Source organism: Choristoneura fumiferana, chromosome 16, assembly GCF_025370935.1.
Source record: "Choristoneura fumiferana chromosome 16, NRCan_CFum_1, whole genome shotgun sequence".
NCBI classification, from domain to species: domain Eukaryota; kingdom Metazoa; phylum Arthropoda; class Insecta; order Lepidoptera; family Tortricidae; genus Choristoneura; species Choristoneura fumiferana.
Genome location: NC_133487.1, coordinates 10183755 through 10202707, shown reverse-complemented (window position 1 = coordinate 10202707; position 18953 = coordinate 10183755). Strand labels below are relative to the sequence as shown.

Sequence of the window (18953 nt, the reverse complement as noted above, 5' to 3'; positions counted from 1 at the left end):
TAGGAATTTAAAGTTCAAATGTTAAGTAAACTCATAGTCACGTCAACAATATCTGTAGACTAATTTGACTACAGTTTTTATGCATACAAATGGACCTCTGTGTAGATAAATAGTACAAGTTGCTCTATCAACAATTTAAATATTTCACTATTTAATTCGAAAAATTTACCGATTTTTGTTTTTTAATACCAACCGAAAGTAGAATAATATTGCAAAGCAGAAAATTATAGTTGGGGTTCTTCATCATTGTGAGCTTGCTTCACCATATAAAAGATCCAAGCACGACGTTGTCCTGTCCAGAAAAGCAGCACTACATTAAATATGATAACATACCGACAGCAGCGCCACCTACCGGGTCCAATGTGTTTCAAACCATCCAGAAACCTATTGAAATATACAAACAAAATTTCATGGAAATGGGACCAGCCGTTTAGGAGGAGTTAGATGACAAACACACGTACAGAAGAATCAAGTTATGTTTGACAACCCTAATGTCGGGAATTCACGTCTGAAACAAGCACTACAGGCTGCAGCGCTGCAGGCGTTTAACGCTTCAGCATAATGCTGAGTCAGCGACCGTTTCACTTTCGCGGGGACACACAACATTGTGTATATTGTATTTAATGTTTTCATGTGTTTTTCTGTAATTTTTAATTTTTTATTTTATTTGTGTTAATTTTGCTGTATATGTGTGTCTTCTGTGTAAGTGAATAAATGTCTTCTTTCTTTCTTTCACTACTATATAATATTATAAATGCGAAAGTTTGAAAGTCTGTTTGTTCGTTTGTTACCTCATCACGTCCAAACCGCCGAACAGATTTAGATAAAATTCGGTACAAGGATAGTTTGAGTCCCCGGGAAGGACATAGAATAGTTTTATCCCGGAAAATTGCATAGTTCCTGCGGGATAGCGATAAGCGAATTCTACGCGGACGGAGTCGCGGGTAACGGGCTAGAAAAATAATAAAATCGGGGGTTACTAGTCTGAAAATTCTAATACGCTTGCCTAACGAAATCATTTTTTGACTTCTGTGGCTTAACCCGTCAAAGGAATCATAACTAAACCACCGGGATTCCGGGTAACCAGCCGAAAACCTGAAAATCATTTTCATTTTTGAAAACTCTTTAAAAACTTAAAATTTAAATAAAATAGAATTTTTAAAGTGTAAAAGTTCAATGTAAATGTCAACATGTATTTTTTTACACACCACCACAACACATAGTAAGATTAGTAAGCAGTAAAGAAAACACAGGTATATAGAGATTTTCCAAGGTAAGCAGTATCAAGTAAAATAACAGTACATTCAGGAATCACTGGTGATAAAATATATGTAAGTACCTATATAATATTTCAAGTGACTTGTTCTAATATTGCTAGAAGCGTGAGGATGTTTGCGTGTGCCCAGTATAATTTCAAGTAGCTTGATAGCCGAGACAGTCGTCAAATCGTCACATACAAAGATAACGCGTCTGTTTTGCTGGATAATCGATTCTTGATGACCATGCGACGCGTCCACTCCTCCCTCTTCCTAAGTCCTTGATAGCTATTTTAACTACTAAAGTAACCTATGAATGCAGGCTACTCTCTATACTACTTAAAAAAATATATATAACAAAAAATTGAACCGACTACAAAAACAATGAAAATAATTTTCTACCGTCTGAAGTCGGTGCCTCAGCACGAGCCAGCAGGAGTGGACCTATAGTCGCCTAACTCACCTACGCACTACATATTGGGCTTCAATCACTCCTGCTGGCTCGTGCGGAAGCACTGACTTCAAACTGGTAGAAAATTATTTTCATTGGTTTCCAATGCAGAGACTTACTTTATTGAGGAGTCCTGGTGCTTCACCACCCATTCCATTTCACCATATGCATTACGAGGAGCATAAATTGCTTAGCAACTGTGTTAAAGTAATTGAAATTCATCCCATGAAATACTTGTTATTGAGTAGTAACTCCGATAATCAACTGTGGGTCTTCATCATCAGTTCCACTTCACCAAATGAAGATTCTCCTTTTTTTGAAGTCGGTTAAAAACTACTGTAGCACTAAGTTTTGTTTATTTGTTTTGTAAAGACTTGTACAAACAATAAAGAAAGACATACATACAATTGACAACAGTTAAAGATAAATGTAAAAGGCGAACTTATCCCGTGAAGGGATCTGGACTTGACCAGTTAAGTTTAAAAAAAACTGTTAGTTAAAGACCGAGAACAAGTGAGTTTGGAAATACGAAATAGTGACAAGTACAATAATATTCCTTGATAAAATCCTCCTTAAGTGTACACAAGTTCGTTTTACAACTACCCTTACTTTTTGTTAAATGTACTTGTGTTGTCATCCAACTATTGTCAAATTTCTAGTCAATCTGACAAATGGAAGTCAATGACATTCAGTAAATAATTTATATAGATGGCGTTCGTCACAACACCACGTCCAAAATAAGCCCTTTCATGGCCTAAAAACTACGACTTTTGCGTGAACAAACAGCAATGATCTTCAAATTATCTACTGTTACTGATCATTGAATTATTGTTAAGTACTTACCTATTTTTTTTCGTGAAAATAAAATGCACGCTTGAACTATTTATTTTTTAATAAGAATTCATAGAAAATATTTAACACAGTCAATTATTTTCTTAATGTTTACGTAATTATATCTTAACAATGAAATTTGTTTAGTGTTTACTGTACCTACTAGTTTGAAAAAAAAGGTCTAGAAAATAGTAGAATTTGTCAACAGAAAAAGCGTTATTATTATCTTACGAAAATGGTCACAAAACTCACAAGCAATGGCTTTAATGAAAAAAGAATATCCATACCATACCATAAATCATACAGAAAGTCATGGCGGTGACATCCAAGGGTATAGTACCCTCAATTCGTCACACCTACTTAAAGCAGCTCTTGACTTCATTATATTAAATACACAAAAACCAGAAAATACGTAAAAACAAAATGTGGCACTTTCACAAAAACTCGCAGACAATTTTAAGAAATGAAAAACATTGTCATCTTTACGTTCGTACTCAAAGGAGCAGTTTGCAAAATGTCCCCACAAACGTGTTGGAGATTTATCTTATTACAGTTGGCATGTGTAGTTTTTTGCATTCACTCCACTTTGCAAGTTCCAAATTGCCCCGGTGGCATTAAGCGGATATAGGTACAATAACAGTTGTGAGAAATGTCCTCATTTTTCTCCACGTAAGACGATCCTGCGTATTGTCAAAGTTTGAAAGGTACGTGATTCACTCCCTTCAGTTGAGTGTATTTACATGCGTAGGGGAAAATATTTGAACGTGTAAAATCATAAAAGCGTCGCCGCGACTTGCGATGAACCGAACACGGTAAGAATGAAAACGGCGAAAATAAATAAATTAGATAGGTACTAACAGTAATTGTGTATAATCGTTCGAGTACATACTGTAACGTTCGGAGATATAAAGCTCTCTTATTAGGAATGTCTTTATAAGAAACGCAATCTCCAGACTCAGAGGATTAATTAAGTAAAGATTATTGTTGAAGAAAATAACATTTTTAATACAAGTTATTGTTGTATTTTAGTTTTGATAATCGAGCTTGTATTGTCATCCTTTCTATATACATAACCGTACAAAATTATAAGCCAATCTAACGACGAGAAGTGGATAGATTCGATTTGTTTACAAGTTTAGTACCTACCTACATAAAACTTTATAAAAAACTAAAGTTCAATGATAAAAATACAAGAAATCGTGCAAGGTAGGATTTCAAATGAAATACTAAATACTTAAGATCTGATAAATCATGCTTTAATAGTTAGTCTATTAATTTTACGGATTTTTTAAAAATATTTTTTTGCTTCATATTTGTACAGTGTTTGAGAAATTAATTTATATTATTTTTGACATTGTTTTGCTCTAAGAGATTTTTTAGTGAACAAAACTTTCGACGAACTATTTTAAGGCACAATTCAAGTCAAGTAAAATGTCTTATTACGTCTCACGATAGTCACTTAAGACAATTAGGACAATAATTATTCAGTTTCGTTTCCCAAAGACTAAGACTAAGAACGTCTGGTTAGAAATGAATTATTCTTTAGAGAATACACTAAGAAAATACACTGACGAGCAAAAACAAACATAGTTAATTATAAATAAGGCTCAAAAGGCATGTTAAACTGGCGGAAAATAACTTTGACACCAAATTAACAAACTTGTTATAAAGTTCATCAATGCCGTAAAGAAAGCGAGATTATTATTAATTTCTCAAAATATTAAGAAGAAAATATTTTTGACAAACATAAAACTTAACTAGTATTAAGAAGTAATAGGTAAGTAGGTAGGTACGTGATTAACAGATTAGTAGTCTTCTTTTTTAAACTAGTATAATGTCTTTATATGTAAACACATACATTCGCTGTCACTAGTTTAAAAAAAAAGACTAATAATCTGCTCATCACGTACTTACCTAGTATTTATTAATACTAGTTAAGTTTTATGTTTGTCAAAAATATTTTCTTCTTAATATTTTGTGTATGTCTTTACATACACTCTCTGTCACTCTGTCTCTGTTAGTGCAATGGATAGTTCTGTCTTCAATTGAATTTTGTGCGAGCATACAACTTTGAGACATAGTTCTAAAAACGTCTAAACTTGATTATGCAGAAAGCGCCATAAACTTGGTAGGTACATATACATAGTGTTCACTAGAACGTCGCGTGAAACGACGGAGTTTCGGGACTGCCATTGTCTGGGCCATGATTTTAAAATGATTAAATCAATGAACTAGAAATATAAAGTATACATTTACATCTAAAATATGATTCAAAAAAGCTTGTAAACTTTATACATTTACAAGGTATTAAGTAAATAAGTAATCAAATAACTTTAACTTGTTTAAAAAATGAACATAAACCAAGTAAGAAGTATAGTAGAAGTAGCATAAGCCTATAAGCTTTTTTTGCTCATTTGCCATCTTAGGTACGTCATAAAAAAAGCACAAGGCGAACAAAATAAAAGGAACATTTTCTACATGCTTCCTCTAACATATGCAATCATTCTGGCGTTTTTCGGTGCATGCCAAACTTAATTTATATGCCTATCTTGAAATTAACAAACTACCGTTTAACTCCCAATCAACAATGTTTCCAATTAATTCGACAGAAGGCTGTTCGCACTAAGATCCGTTTTTTCTGTCACTGAATTCATTAATTATGCATTCGTGTAATTGGAAAACCAGCTCCTTTTTATTCTGCAACCACATACAGCTCCATAGCGGTCATTAGTGTCAGAGATAAAACTCAGGCCCAGGGGAGGACGAACATTGCCTTGGCCTGGGACTTACAACACTGAATTTATACAGGCCTTTGAGCAGCTTGGAGTTTACGATACGTTTTAGATTAATTAGTAAAATTTTAACGGAGGAAACTGTATGAGTTAGAAAACGAACAGGCGTTGAAACTTTATATTATGTCCAAAGTAAATTTATGTATGTCCACCTACAACTCTTCAGTGTTAGTTAGTGTACGTACACTAACTTTGTCATAGGTATATAATACTTAAGTACTATAATTGTCATCATTGTCGTCATGTCAAAAGTACGAAACTATAAGAAACATCACATCACAGGACACGTAATGAAATTTTTGAGAGAGTAGATGTTAAGTTGGCCTACCTACAGATACCGACGATAAAAAAATTAAAGCTCAGCTAAGTTTTCACCATATCCTGACCAATGGGAATATGCTTTGCGTAAAAAAGCAAAGGATATGGTGACGGGATTCGGTGTTGATTAACGTTAAAGGCTAAATGCTTATGAACGTATAATACCTGCTTGCATCCGAAATTCCGGTCCGAACCGTCTGACAGCCTCGACGGCGAGCACAGCGGCGGCCTGGTGCAGGCCGTGGGCGAGCATCTGCGCGAGCGTCGCGGCCGCAGCCACGCCCCAGCCCCACCCCCCCTCGGGGTAGTAGTGGCGCGTGAGCGTGAGCAGCTGCCGTGGGTCGAGCTTCGCCTGCCGCGTCGGCACCCCGCTCGCCGCTTCCAGCACTAGCGGCAGCGACCGCGTGCGCAGCAGCGGCGCACCGCCGGACGACCATGACTCTTCCATCAATGCGCGCGCCGAGCATCGTGCGACGCCTGCATCACCGGTTCACTCTAGAACGCGCTCTCATGTCCGGCGCATCACAATTCACTATAACCCCCTTAAAACATCGAGTGCGACATAGATATCGATTGGTTTAAGTGCTCTGGAAGCTCACCGATCAAAAACTGAAGTACCATTGAAATACTCTTCGGAGATTGTAATAGTAGTTTTAAACCACTTCAAAAGTTTTAGTGCGCAATAAGAACTGAATGAAGATGCTTCGAACTTTTTGTGCGCGTCGTGTTTTAATCAACTTTTAAAGTATGGCAAGTACCTAGTAAAGTAGAACGGGAATTTTTGGTAAAGATGTCTAAGTACATACTTTGCGTTTACTTCACGCTGGACATTTCATAGTTACCTAAGTACGACAACAAATCAAGAAAGCCGCCGAAATAATGTTCCGCCCATCACGATCTTGTCCTCGACGAACGTCAGAGAGCGTCTGGTCTTGTACCTTCATAAATCTCTCTAGAGTTTACTGTCAGTGTCCAATCTGTACTAAATCCTTGTAAAGTGGCTTAAATCAAATTATTGTCCAAATGTAACTGTCAGGCGAGTGAACGACGAAGCCACTCGTATGACTAAGCACTTTGTGCTTGACAATCCATTAAGAATACCTACTCGCCCGACAGGGAGGCATGTCAGCCTACTGAAATATATTTGTTATTTGAAGAGCACGTGAGACGTTTTAGCTCTTATAGGGCCAATAACCTGATACGTTATAAGATTTTTCGCATTACGTCTGCAGATACAATACCATGTTTGCTCACAGGGCCTGAATATAAATAAAAAGCTTTGAACGCAATCCATTACTTATGGTTATGTTTATACGAAGGACCACTATTAGATACGTGGAAGTAATAAAATTGGTTGGTAGTGAGTCGTATTTGCCATAAACCGCTGGGCAAAATATGAAGCGTGCCGTAGGAAACCATATATTTATTTCATGCTGCTACATATTATAATAAAACACGCATAAGGATCATAAAGCAAAGAAACCCGTAATAAATGTACATCATAAAAAATAATGGTTTTTAAATTCCCTTTTAAGAGACTACATCAAAATATTCAATTTGACCTGGGTATGGTATAAATAAGATGAATGTCATTAAATTGTCAAAGTTCTTCGCGAAGAGTAAACGTACCCTGAAGTCTCAAGCTAAGAGTCATATTATTTACGTAAATAATCAACAGTGGCTGCGTTATTATATAATTTAGACTGGTTGCCCACCTTCATTTATTATGAAAACATTATGTCTAACACAGGGTTCGAACCTGGCAATTTCCAATTGAATTGAAATTCAGTTTGCTTAAAGCGATATAAAGATGATTTTTTTAGTCACCATCAATATTTTAACATAATGATTGGTATCGATAAATTATTTTGAATATTTTTTCTTTGAATTATTAACATTTTTAATTTAGGTTCGTCCTTTGTAGTATAAGTCGTAGAATAAAACAACAAAATTTTTGAAATGTACAAAAAAATAGAAATGGTGAATAAAAATCATCTTGCATGAATCTTATTTTACTTCAGTGAAATTAACTCCTAGACGGTTTTATGGTTAGCATTACATTATTAATAAACAATGTCTGCTCTGTAAATAGAGACAAATAAACATCTTACTTTCATGACAACATTACCGCAATGCTATATGTTACAGTTACTGGTTAAATGGCGCAGAAACTGTGAAAAGATGGTTGATAGGCACAAGTCGGCTGCGATCTAGGCCCGTGCGGGCAATAGATAGGAGCTTGTTTGTTGTAAGACAATTTATGGGGCAACATTATCGGGGGAAGCCAAAAAGTTGCCTTACGTATTTACCCTTAAAGAGGTTGTTGTTCTTACTTATGTTTCGCTGAAAGGGGTTATTAAGGTATTGGGAAGTTACGTATATGCATTTGATGTTCCCGTTCCTTGTTTGCTGTTGCGTTGCCTGAACGTTGAATGAGTGTTTATAGCATTACTAACCGTTCCCGTGACTAAAATCTGCGTCTTGCTCGATATAAACGCCATCCAAGGAGACCAAAATAAGTTTCAAACTAGAAACAAATTTTGTGCTATCTGCGGATGGGTTCAAAAATAAGAACATAGTGGCCCGTGATTTTAACGTATAGCATTTATGTAGTTTTAATAGTTGGATTTGATTTATTACTTTGTATTTTTTTAGAGTTTCGTAGACCTACAAAGAGCTCTAATAGTTTCGCCATGCCCGTCTGTGGCTTCGCTCAGAGACTGTTACTGTTAATGCTAGAAAGCTTTAACTGTGTGTGAGTATACATATCTTATCCACGCGAAAAAAGCGGTAAAAACATTTTAAAAAATGTACGTTACCAACGCGTCACGTGTTTACGCCACAAATCAAAAGGTAGATATTTATTGATATGATATACCTAAACCCGGATTTTTAATCCCACGGAAAAAATTTAAACAAAGTTTCGTCATTGTCAAAGTGACTTTTCAGGGGATTTCAAGGTATGGGCCCGTTAGAAATATTATATAAAGTTCTGTTGTTACCATGTTTTTCTGTTTTCGATAAAAGAGTCGTTTTTACGGGAGACCACTTATAAAAGTCGTCATTTGACCGAGAAGTACTCGGACTGGAGTTCATCCTTTCATACAACAATGAACGAAAAACAACGGAAAACCTAACAATGAACAACTTAACTACAATAAAAATATAACAACAATGTGGACATGGACAGTAAAAAGAATAACAGAACAAGAGTCACTGGAAAACGATTACGGATTCAGTCTCGAATGTTAGTGCATTGAGTGACGTCTCGCATCAAGCGGCCCACAGCCTAAAAACCCGGATATAATACCAGGACAATAAATAAATAATGCATACGAAAACAGTTTTCTCTTTGTAAATTAATATATCAAAGTGTAAATTCCAAAATAAAGAATTTCATCAGTAAATTAAAATATTTTATCTTGATTAAGAAATACAGTTTTTAATGGGAAGTCGATTTCTGGCAAATGTGGAAAGAATAAAATATCTTGAATTCTGCAAATGTTTTTTGATAACGGCAACACCTTTGTTTACGTTTTTTCCATGGGATTAAAAATCCGGGTTTAGTCCCATTCACGAAGACGCGTGATTTTGTCAAAATTAGACATTAATGACATTGTAATAAGATCCACGGCACGCGTCATCGTGAATGACTCTACCCATATGGCTGTACATATAGATATTTAGGTCCTCGACTGTATGCTTTCAAATGAATTTAATCGAGTCCTATCGACAAGGCAGTAATATATTTCACAAAAACACGATAACAAAAACCGAAGTGTCACTCGTAACACCTACATCGCACCAATTGACATTACATCCGTATCAAATTCAGAGGATTATAATAAGTTATTATACCTTCTGACAGCGGCACGACCGTCTTCAAATAATAAACCGAGCCCTTTATATTTCGTACCAAAGATTTCTGTTATTGGGCCCAGCGACAGCGGAACCCGTGTTACTGTGACATCTGATAATACTTTTGTTTTTAGTTCTCCGAGGATCTCGGCTCTAACAAACGTCTTCTACTTTTTATGAAAAAAATTTGCATCAAAAATTGACATCTTTATATATGGTTTTATAGTTTATTACTATCCCTCGGGAACTGTAAAATTTTCCGGGATTAGAAAGTACTTATATCTCTGTATTAAATTCCATCTAAATCGGTTTATGATTTACGAATGGATTTTATTTACAAAGACATTGTAAAAAAATATTTTAGTTGGATAATTGACATTCGTATTTAAATACCTTCAGCATTGTTTTTAACATCGACGTGGTTGTAAGTGTACCTATTTTAAACTTGATTAGTAACGTAATAATATTACACAAAAATATAACGCGCCTCGTTCAAGTGTGTGTGTGTGTGTGTGTGTGTGTGTGTGCGTGCGAGCGTGCGTGCGTGCGTGCGTGCGTGCGTGCGTGTGTGTGTGTGTGTGTGTGTGTGTGTGTGTGTGTCAACAAAAAGTTGGAGAACCCCCGACTTTGTCAGTTTAAAGTTTAATATCTCAAAAACGGCTAAACCAATTTTGATGAAACATGTTTAAGAACCGTCGCTAGAAAATTTGATTTAAAAAACAAACCGCATAAAAATAGGTTCACCCGTTTATGAGCTACGGTGCCACAGAAAGACACACGGACAGAAACAAAGACACACATAGCGGTCAAACTTATAACATCCCTCTTTTTGCGTCGGGGGTTAAAAATCGATCTACAATATGTGTTTAAATTACTTAGCTGTTCTAATAGATATGTTTTGTATAAGAAAATTCTCACTAGACATAATAGCTGTACAAAACAGACTGCTTTTACGAATGATCAATTTTAACGTTTATCTAACCCATCATCAAGCAAGCAATAATGGCGCGTTATATACAAACACATAATAATAGGCTTGTCATTGTACCACTGGCCTTGACGTATCGAGAGCAGCTATCATCAGATTGATGAGATAATAGCTAAGTGATCGGGATCACAGTATATACCAGTAATCAATCTACCAACAACGCAGATTGTAATATCTAGAATGAATTTATTCTGTGATGATGCGCCCAATTTGTTCTCGACTAAGTGTGGCCCTTCAGTTGTAGAACTAAACCCCGAGAACTAATAACCTCGTATTTGCTCGAAAATACACTTAAGATAATAATCCGTTTTAGTATACGGATAATTTGATAATTCACGGTCGTTATTCTCCAACTCTGCAAAGAGTTCCTCTAACTTCTTTGTTCTCCGCTTGATATAATCCGTTTTTTTTCTGCTAGAACCATCTTTTCGGAAATTGGTGTTAATTTTTCGATTTCCTTGAGGATTTTGCTTTGACCTTTGAGAAGATCATACATGATGAATCCTTTCTTCAATTTACTGCTGAGTTTCACTTGCTTGAAACTAAATAGTCGCCTCTGTTGGTGCAGGAATCACGAACTTGCGCTGATCACGTGAACAAGATATTTTGATTCTGATGATCTGTGCACACTTATGTTATAATAGTTCCTGATCACTGTAGTGCCTTAATTGCTGCTCCTCTTGATAGGTCTCTAGGTAATCCCGAGTGAGACAAAACGCGCAGCACGCGCCTTTGCGAGTAGGTAAGTATAAATCAGGGGACAGTGTTTGTAGATTGGTTACTGAGTTTATACTGTGTCGGGAGGTGTATGATTTGCACCTACATACATCCGTCACGATTCGTGTATGAGGTGGCATTTTATTTGTAAACTATTTTTATGTTCTCTTGGACCTATATTTTTGTGTAGGAGTAATGTCCAGTGAAGTTTTTATAGGTGTAATAATTTCATTTAGATGCTTAAACTTCAAAATTTTGTTGTACTTTTTACTAGTGTTTATTGTATTGATCTTATTTTACCTGATTATTTTTAGAGGTTTTTTTTATCATCTCGCGTACTTTAGGTGATTTGTTTACTCTAAATTGGTTCTCAGTGTTAGATTAAAAGTTTTCAACTTCTCTCTCTAAATAGTAAACTTGCTGTAAGTATACTGTAATAAAATACCTGCCGCATAATTGACCATTTACATAATACCAGCGTGCAATTTGGTGTTGCAAGTGCAATTAACTAATGCAGTTGGACAGCTGAACCACCTGGTGCCTGACAGTACACGCTCTATTTTACGACTGAATTGAAACTACATAAAAAGCAAAAGCAGTCAAAGCTTGTTATTGATTTACAGTTGAACTTTAGAAGTATGAGAAAATTAGTAGCTCCAAGATTGAAACAAAATATCTCAACCGCCCGGAAGGCGACGATGTACGAAAAACCATACATTTTTACCCGGGCTCCCGCAGTTCCTTTGGAAATTGGTAGAATAAAACACATTTAGTTAGGCCCAACGTAAAAAAGTAAAATTACGAGACATTTGTTCCTTAAATGAAATGTTTACCAAGTCCGCAACAAAAAAAAACTCAAGTTAGTGCGGAAATCCACCTGAGTAATATTCTCAATTTCAGCAGTTACAATTTTTACGACTTGCTATAACTGGGAAACGATCTGGTTCTACACAGGAAACAATAACGCTACTGTAGTTTATTGTAATATTTTTAACAGGCAATTATGACACTATCTCCGTCCGCAGTTGATTTCGTCGAGATATATCCCGAGAGGATTAATTACCGAGACCGGCCATTAATGTCACTTTTATAGCACACATATCATTCGCACAATTACGTAACACTCTGAAAGACCCTAATTCTTTAAAGAAGAGGGCGTTGTAACCAATTACATAGAACATTATATAAAACAGTAGAAAATGAAAGTTTACATACGAAATTGTTACAACATTACACGTCAAAAGTGTGGCAGTTAGGAAGGGAAGAAATTGGCACAATAATTTACATGTACTCTTAATCTTCATACTCAAAGGTATGAATGACAATTAATCACTAAACTATTACTTTATTAAGGCTACCTTCTCAGCGAACGTTTATTTTAATGGGGCTTCATATGTCAATACAAAATGTCAATTGGGGCGTTGAAATTCGATTCAAAAAATCCGGTGTGTAATTTTAGCAAGAATCAATGGAAAAACATTAAGTTTATTTCTGAATTGCATACAGTCCGAGTGAAGTCAGGATGGGACGTTTTTAAAGCGTTTTATTACCACTAATTTTGGTGTTTCGTTTTTTATTACTTGTTCCGTTGAGAGCCTCTTATGAGTGCGACATGATGGTATTTAATTTGGCCACCACTTTAACTTCACTGTACCGTACCGATCCATTCAAATAAGGAATTGAGGTTTTTTGGCAAAAAAGTTATTATGAACATTTTGACATTCCGAGGATAACATATTGGGAAAAAATATCTGTTGTAAGTACTCTACTAAAATAATGACGCTACATTGATTGTTATGATACAAAGTCGCTCAAAAACAGTTGAAGTGGGTGATTTGATCCTTGATCTTTTAGTCCCTTGTGAGATTTTTATACAACTAGATGAAAACCCGGCTTCGCTCGGGTAAAATGTAGACTCATAATAATATGTTTAATTTTTTTTTTGCCAGTGTTTTGTTTGAAGTTTGAAGACTGTCGTACTTATTGAAAAATCTGACGTATTCTCAACCTTAATATTATCACAAACGTACTTTCACAGCTAACCTATGATTGTATCGGTATTTCACTAGTAGATATTTCTCCTAAATCTTATTTGCCCAAATAACTATGATGTCTCTGTCTCATAATCAAAGAAATTAGACCTAAAGGGCCCCATATACGGTACGATTCGTCTGTACGATCGATCTGATGAAAATCGACGAATCGTACCGTGTGTGGGGCCCTTAAGAGGTCACAATGGAGAACGAAATGCACACCTGTGACACCTGTGACACGTGATGACGTGACACCAACGTGGCATTAACGCCACTTTGATGTGATGACATTGACATGTTTAGTTCGCTTAGTAATTTATTCAAGTTTATATTGAAAATACTCGATAATCCGATTTTTCCGCCTACAAGTTGTCGACTCGGATTGACTAATTTTTTACGCTCTTCAATTTGATGTGCATTGCGTTCGAGTCTACCGTAGACCGGTACGAAATTATTAATATAGATATAACACACTAGACATAAACAAAACAACGAGTTACATAATCGAGTTTTTCTACTTTACACATCTCTAAATCTGTCTGCGATTTCTTTAAAGTTCCATCTTTAACTCTCTGTCTTTTTCAAATATAATGGTTCATTAAAATATCTTAATGGGCCTGTTCTAATTTGTACCCCATTTAAACGTCAACTAAATAAACTATCCAGTTAATTAACAATGTCATTTGACCACACATTAATGTCAATTTCACGTGTAGTAGTAATTCTTCCTACGGCGTTTCACTTTAAGATTTTATTTCTTTCAGGTGGAGGAACTGCATGAACACACATTTCTTGCATAAATTTAGCTGTCATAAGGTCGCGGGTGAACAAAGTCATTGTTTTAGTTCATTAATGTTACTATGCCCAGTAACAACTGAACAAAAATATTCAAACTTTGTAAGTGAAGTCGCGGGCAAAATATAACGAACATGTCTAATAACTTGAAAACACTTTAATTAACCTGAAAAAATTCATTTCAACTTAACAGCAAGCATTTTGCGATAAACGTCCTTGTAGCGGCATTAACACATGACAGTTAACTCGCTCCGATGGGTGCTAAAATGGCACATTTAATTATACTTAAGCCTTAAAAGAAATCCACTAACCATACCTCCAATTATTTATAGGTACACAATAATTAATATTTTATATTATGATTATGACAGTTAAAAATTTAAAGGATGACCACTTTGCACTATAGTAGTTCAATCTTGGTTTGATTGGCATAAAGTTAGCAACTTTGAGTCTTGTGTTTAAAAAAAAAGAAATGCTGAAAAATCTTAACTCTGGTCATACTGTAGGTACATATAATTATAGGAAAGATATGAATAAAATTCTACCTACATATTATATAGACACGACTGTAATGGATAACGTCAAGAGTGAAACGTTTTCTTTCTTTTACAACGTTTTAAGTCACACAATAAATTTGTTTTCCAGTTTTCAAATTATCTATTTATTTATGTAGTCTTATGTAATGGCGTGTATATGTCTTTATAAAGGTCCGGAGGTTGCCGAAGATGCTGGCTGAAAATTAGCGTTGGGGTGTTTTTAACGCTTCAGCATTATGCTGAGCCAGTGTCCGATTCACAACCGCAATGACTGATTCCTTTGTGTTGTTTATTTGTACCTAATAATATGGTTGTGTCTTGTGTTGTGAATAAATGTATTTTCTTTCTTTCTTTCTTTTAAGATATTTAGGTATAATTTTATGTAAAACAAATGGCGAAGCACATCGAAGCTATTTATGAAATTGCACAAAGTTTCGTATGTATTAAGAGAATCTGCAAAAAATAGCACGTGTGTTTCGAAAATGGTATAGACTAACATATAAAACTCTGGCAAAATTACATGCATAATGGATCAATTGCTGTCAACTTTTAAGTATTTGAAGTCAAAAAACTAACGTGAATTGTGGGACACTGCCGCAAGGCTTGACTAGAATACTAGATACACCTGTCACCATCTTACTCGCCAATCCTGTTGTCAAGCACCAATATTTGAACTACTGTGTTCTGGCGTAAAGAGTATGACATCTGAAAAAAAAAATATAAGAGGTATTCAATCTAAGCTGGCAACACATCTGCCATCTCTTTGGTGTAGTATAAAATATCTTACAAAAAAGGTGTTGGGTTTATTGTTGTGTTATATGTATTTGTGTGGCTGCCTTTTGTGGACCAGGATTCCTCTAAGTGTCACATTTGTTAGTTGCATCATTAACTTAGTGACGGAATAACTGTTATAATTAGGTAAGTGCTCTTATAATTTTCGTGCCAGAAAGATAATCGACGTAATTTCCACGTAACCCGTAAAAATCCACTATAATTGAAGCTGTATAATTGCATTGATTGTTTAAGTTCAATACAGCAAGGTTTTCATACTAATTATTATTAATTATTCGTACTAAACTGCAATTAATGTCCATGGGATCATGATGGATGTTCAGCCTACATTGCCTTAATGTAAGTGATTTATGGGTAGTGAAAATGAAAAAATTCCGCCGTCGAATTCGTTATCCTTCTGCGTGAGTGAACTAAAAAGTGACTACATCATTGTTTGAAGAGATCAATGGGCCATGTACGCGGTAAAATTTATTTCGTTCCGTAATTACGTCTTCGTTTCAGAAAATTGAAGATTAACTTTTTTTCTTTATGGAAGTTACAAAACTGTTATAAGATAATGACAATGTATGTTTGATTGTGAGTGGAGAAGGACTACAATTGACTTGGCTTCGGCCTTAAACATATTCCCAATAAAGAAAAGTTAGTGCCACAAAATACATAACTATATATGAATAACATTTCTTTTGCTTATTTTTGCAGAGATAAATCATGATAAATATTTTAATGAAAACTTTCACTAACATTAATAATTATAGGGTTTCACAGGTTCGCTAAAATTAACAAACATTTGTTAATATTACATACGAGCTCTTTAAACAGGTATGAATTATGAAATTAATGGTGATAGGTAGGTACAGAACCTTCGGTATGAAAGTTCCAGTTGCATTTGTTTAAAAAAATAATCCGGGAATATTTTAATGGAAACAAATGTGACTGTACATATTCATTAACTCGTTGAGTCTCTACCGTCGAATGGAATTTAACCCATGAATGAATACTATTATTAATGACACGTTTGTGATATAAAATTGAATGTCGGTTGTCGTTTATTGCGGATGACGCGCGCGATGGGCGCGTGCGGCTAACGCATGCATTTGGGTCGGTGCATTTGCCCATAAGAACGCATTTGCATCTGATGTATCTACTGGCAGCTGACTGTGAGCAGATACGCTGTAAGTATTAAGGCAATGATAACTTAATTTAATAAATTTATTATATTAGTTAAAACAAACTAAACTACCGAAACACAAAATTGAAATGTTCTACACTTTCTGCCAACAAACTACTATGTATTTCTGTACTTCTTTTATTTTTATTCGAGTAAATAAAAAAATATAAAAAAATCATATATTAAATGAAATTAAAAAATACTTGAAAAAAATTAAATTAAATCTTTATTTTTAATATGTCGAACAACAGATGGATAGGTAAATTTCCATAGTTAATACACTACACATTCGTAGTTAAATTGTTGAGGCATAGATTCTGTCTTTAAAAGAAATTATTTATTACTTCACCAGTAAAAGATCACAGTATAAATTATCAATAAATAGGTACCAAATGCGCTCAAACTCAATAACACTGGAAATAAAATAAACACAAGTTCAATTAAATACGTCGTTAACATCGTCGTTCCATTGCTTTTTAGGGTTCCGTACCTCGAAAGAAAAAACGGAACCCTTATAGGATCACTTTGTTGTCCGTCCGTCTGTCCGTCTGTCAAGACCCTTTTTCTCAGGAACGCGTGGAGGTATCAAGCTGAAATTTATATCAAATACTCAAGTCTACTGTCCCTTGGAGCTGTGAAAAAATAAAACTTCTAAGCCAACGCAATCAAAAGATATAACCGGTTATGCTGCAAATTTCCGCAAATTTTGGAAACTCGCAAGGGAATCAAAACCTACAGGGTACTTCCCGTGAACTCATAATCTTGAAATTTGGTACGAAGCAACGTCTTATCTTATAGCACAGATAAAGGAAAATGCCTTTCTGTGTGTTACAGCTATTTGGTAAGTTAATGGGTACGGGCGTGATTGAACGCCTTTTTACCAAAAGCTCCAATCCACAATCGAAGCCCATTGAAAGTTAAGTTTTATACGCCATTATCAGAAATGCCAGTGTCACGTCTTTATGCTGAAAGGTTTCAATCCTAGGTCGCAACGTTTTGCCTTAAAAGGATTCAGTAATTGTCGATCAACGTACTTTCTTTAAGGTTTCGAACTTGAGAAGGAATAAACGGAGTCCTGTCCTAACTAAGTAGGTATTTTCTCATACGCGAGTAAACGTAGTGGTAAATATCTTTATTAAAGCAATTTAAAAAATTAGATTCGAAGTACATGTACAAGTGTATTTTTATACAAATTTGAAAACAATCTGAAAATTGTGGTGGATTGTGGTCAAGAAAATCATGTGGATGACTATATAAATGTAGTCAATACTGAGTGTTAGAAAAATACAAAAAGAATACATCTTATGATCATTTAAAGTAGTGTTTAGTGACTTAGGTCTAGACTCTAAAACAAAATAAACGCAATCATGACACATGTGTAGTAGGTTAGATGCTCAAAGCCTCTGACTTGAGATAAGGACGTTGGAATCTGTATTTATTTCTTACAAAAAACTGCCAACTACGAGTATAAACAGGGTGGAATTGAGAAAAGCTCTTAGGTAAATCAAAAGGGTTGTAATTAAATTTAGTTATAGCGAAAAATCCCTACGGCTCCAAGAGCAAGCGAGAGTTCACGATCATCAATCTTAAAGCTCTTAAACGTCCGAAGTTTGACGCTACTTCATTACTCTTTAGTATACCATAGGTACACTAATGCTTCACTGGTGTAGCATAGGTCAGACACTAATTTTATGATCAAATGCCTGAAATATATATTTGATAAATTAACGATAAATACTTCTTGCTCGCTAATCCTGCGGCAGCCGTGAAGCAGCAGTGCTTGCACAGTTGTGTTTCGGCGTGGAGAGTAAGACAGCCGGTGAAATTACTACTTGAGGTAACCCAATTATAGGCCACTAGGTTGGCAATGCATCGCAATCCCCCTGGTGTTGCAGGTGTCTATGGGCGGTGGTGATCTCTTGATCAGGAGACCCACTTGCTCCTTTGCCATCCAGTCGAATAAAATAAAAAAAATATTCATATTAAATGATATTGTAACGGATAAACTCACGTCTTGAATCGAGTTTAGCTCGATTCGCTCGGTTGGAGTCGCGCACAGAGTACTTTTATTATACTCGTACTAGAATCGCGCGAGCAGAGGGTGGCGCGTAGTGCGCGTGTTGCGGCAGCCGCCGAGTCGCGTGCTCCCTTGAAGAAGGGCTACGAAATATCCCGAAACATATCAAGCTAAACTTGATTTAAGACGTTAGTTATCCGTTACAATATCATTTAATATGAGTGAATCTCACGGTAGTTTCATGATAAATACATTTGGTTATTTTTTTTATTCATTTAGATAGACTGTGGGCAATTTTTTCCGGATTACTGGCCCATACTACCCGAGATGGGTAATTTGGATGTAGTAATAACCTATTGTCGTTAAGTATTAAAAAATTTCAATTCTATGAAACATTTTCA

The 18953-nt window shown here is 35.4% G+C and overlaps 1 protein-coding gene across 6 annotated transcripts in view; it reads right to left on the bottom strand.

The window, feature by feature from the left end:
- LOC141436180 (monocarboxylate transporter 10-like) overlaps nt 1-18953 on the bottom strand; it is a 120031-nt gene that overhangs the window by 32193 nt on the left and 68885 nt on the right. For 2 of the 6 annotated variants that reach the window (XM_074099066.1, XM_074099063.1), the window contains exon 2: nt 5814-6235. The exons of 1 other annotated variant lie outside the window; for it this stretch is intronic. In XM_074099066.1, the coding sequence (XP_073955167.1) occupies nt 5814-6096 (283 nt within the window). In that variant the 5' untranslated portion in view covers nt 6097-6235. Of the gene's footprint in view, nt 1-5813; nt 6279-18953 lie in introns of those variants that run through there. 3 more of the 6 variants (XM_074099067.1, XM_074099064.1, XM_074099065.1) reach the window with 3 other exon arrangements.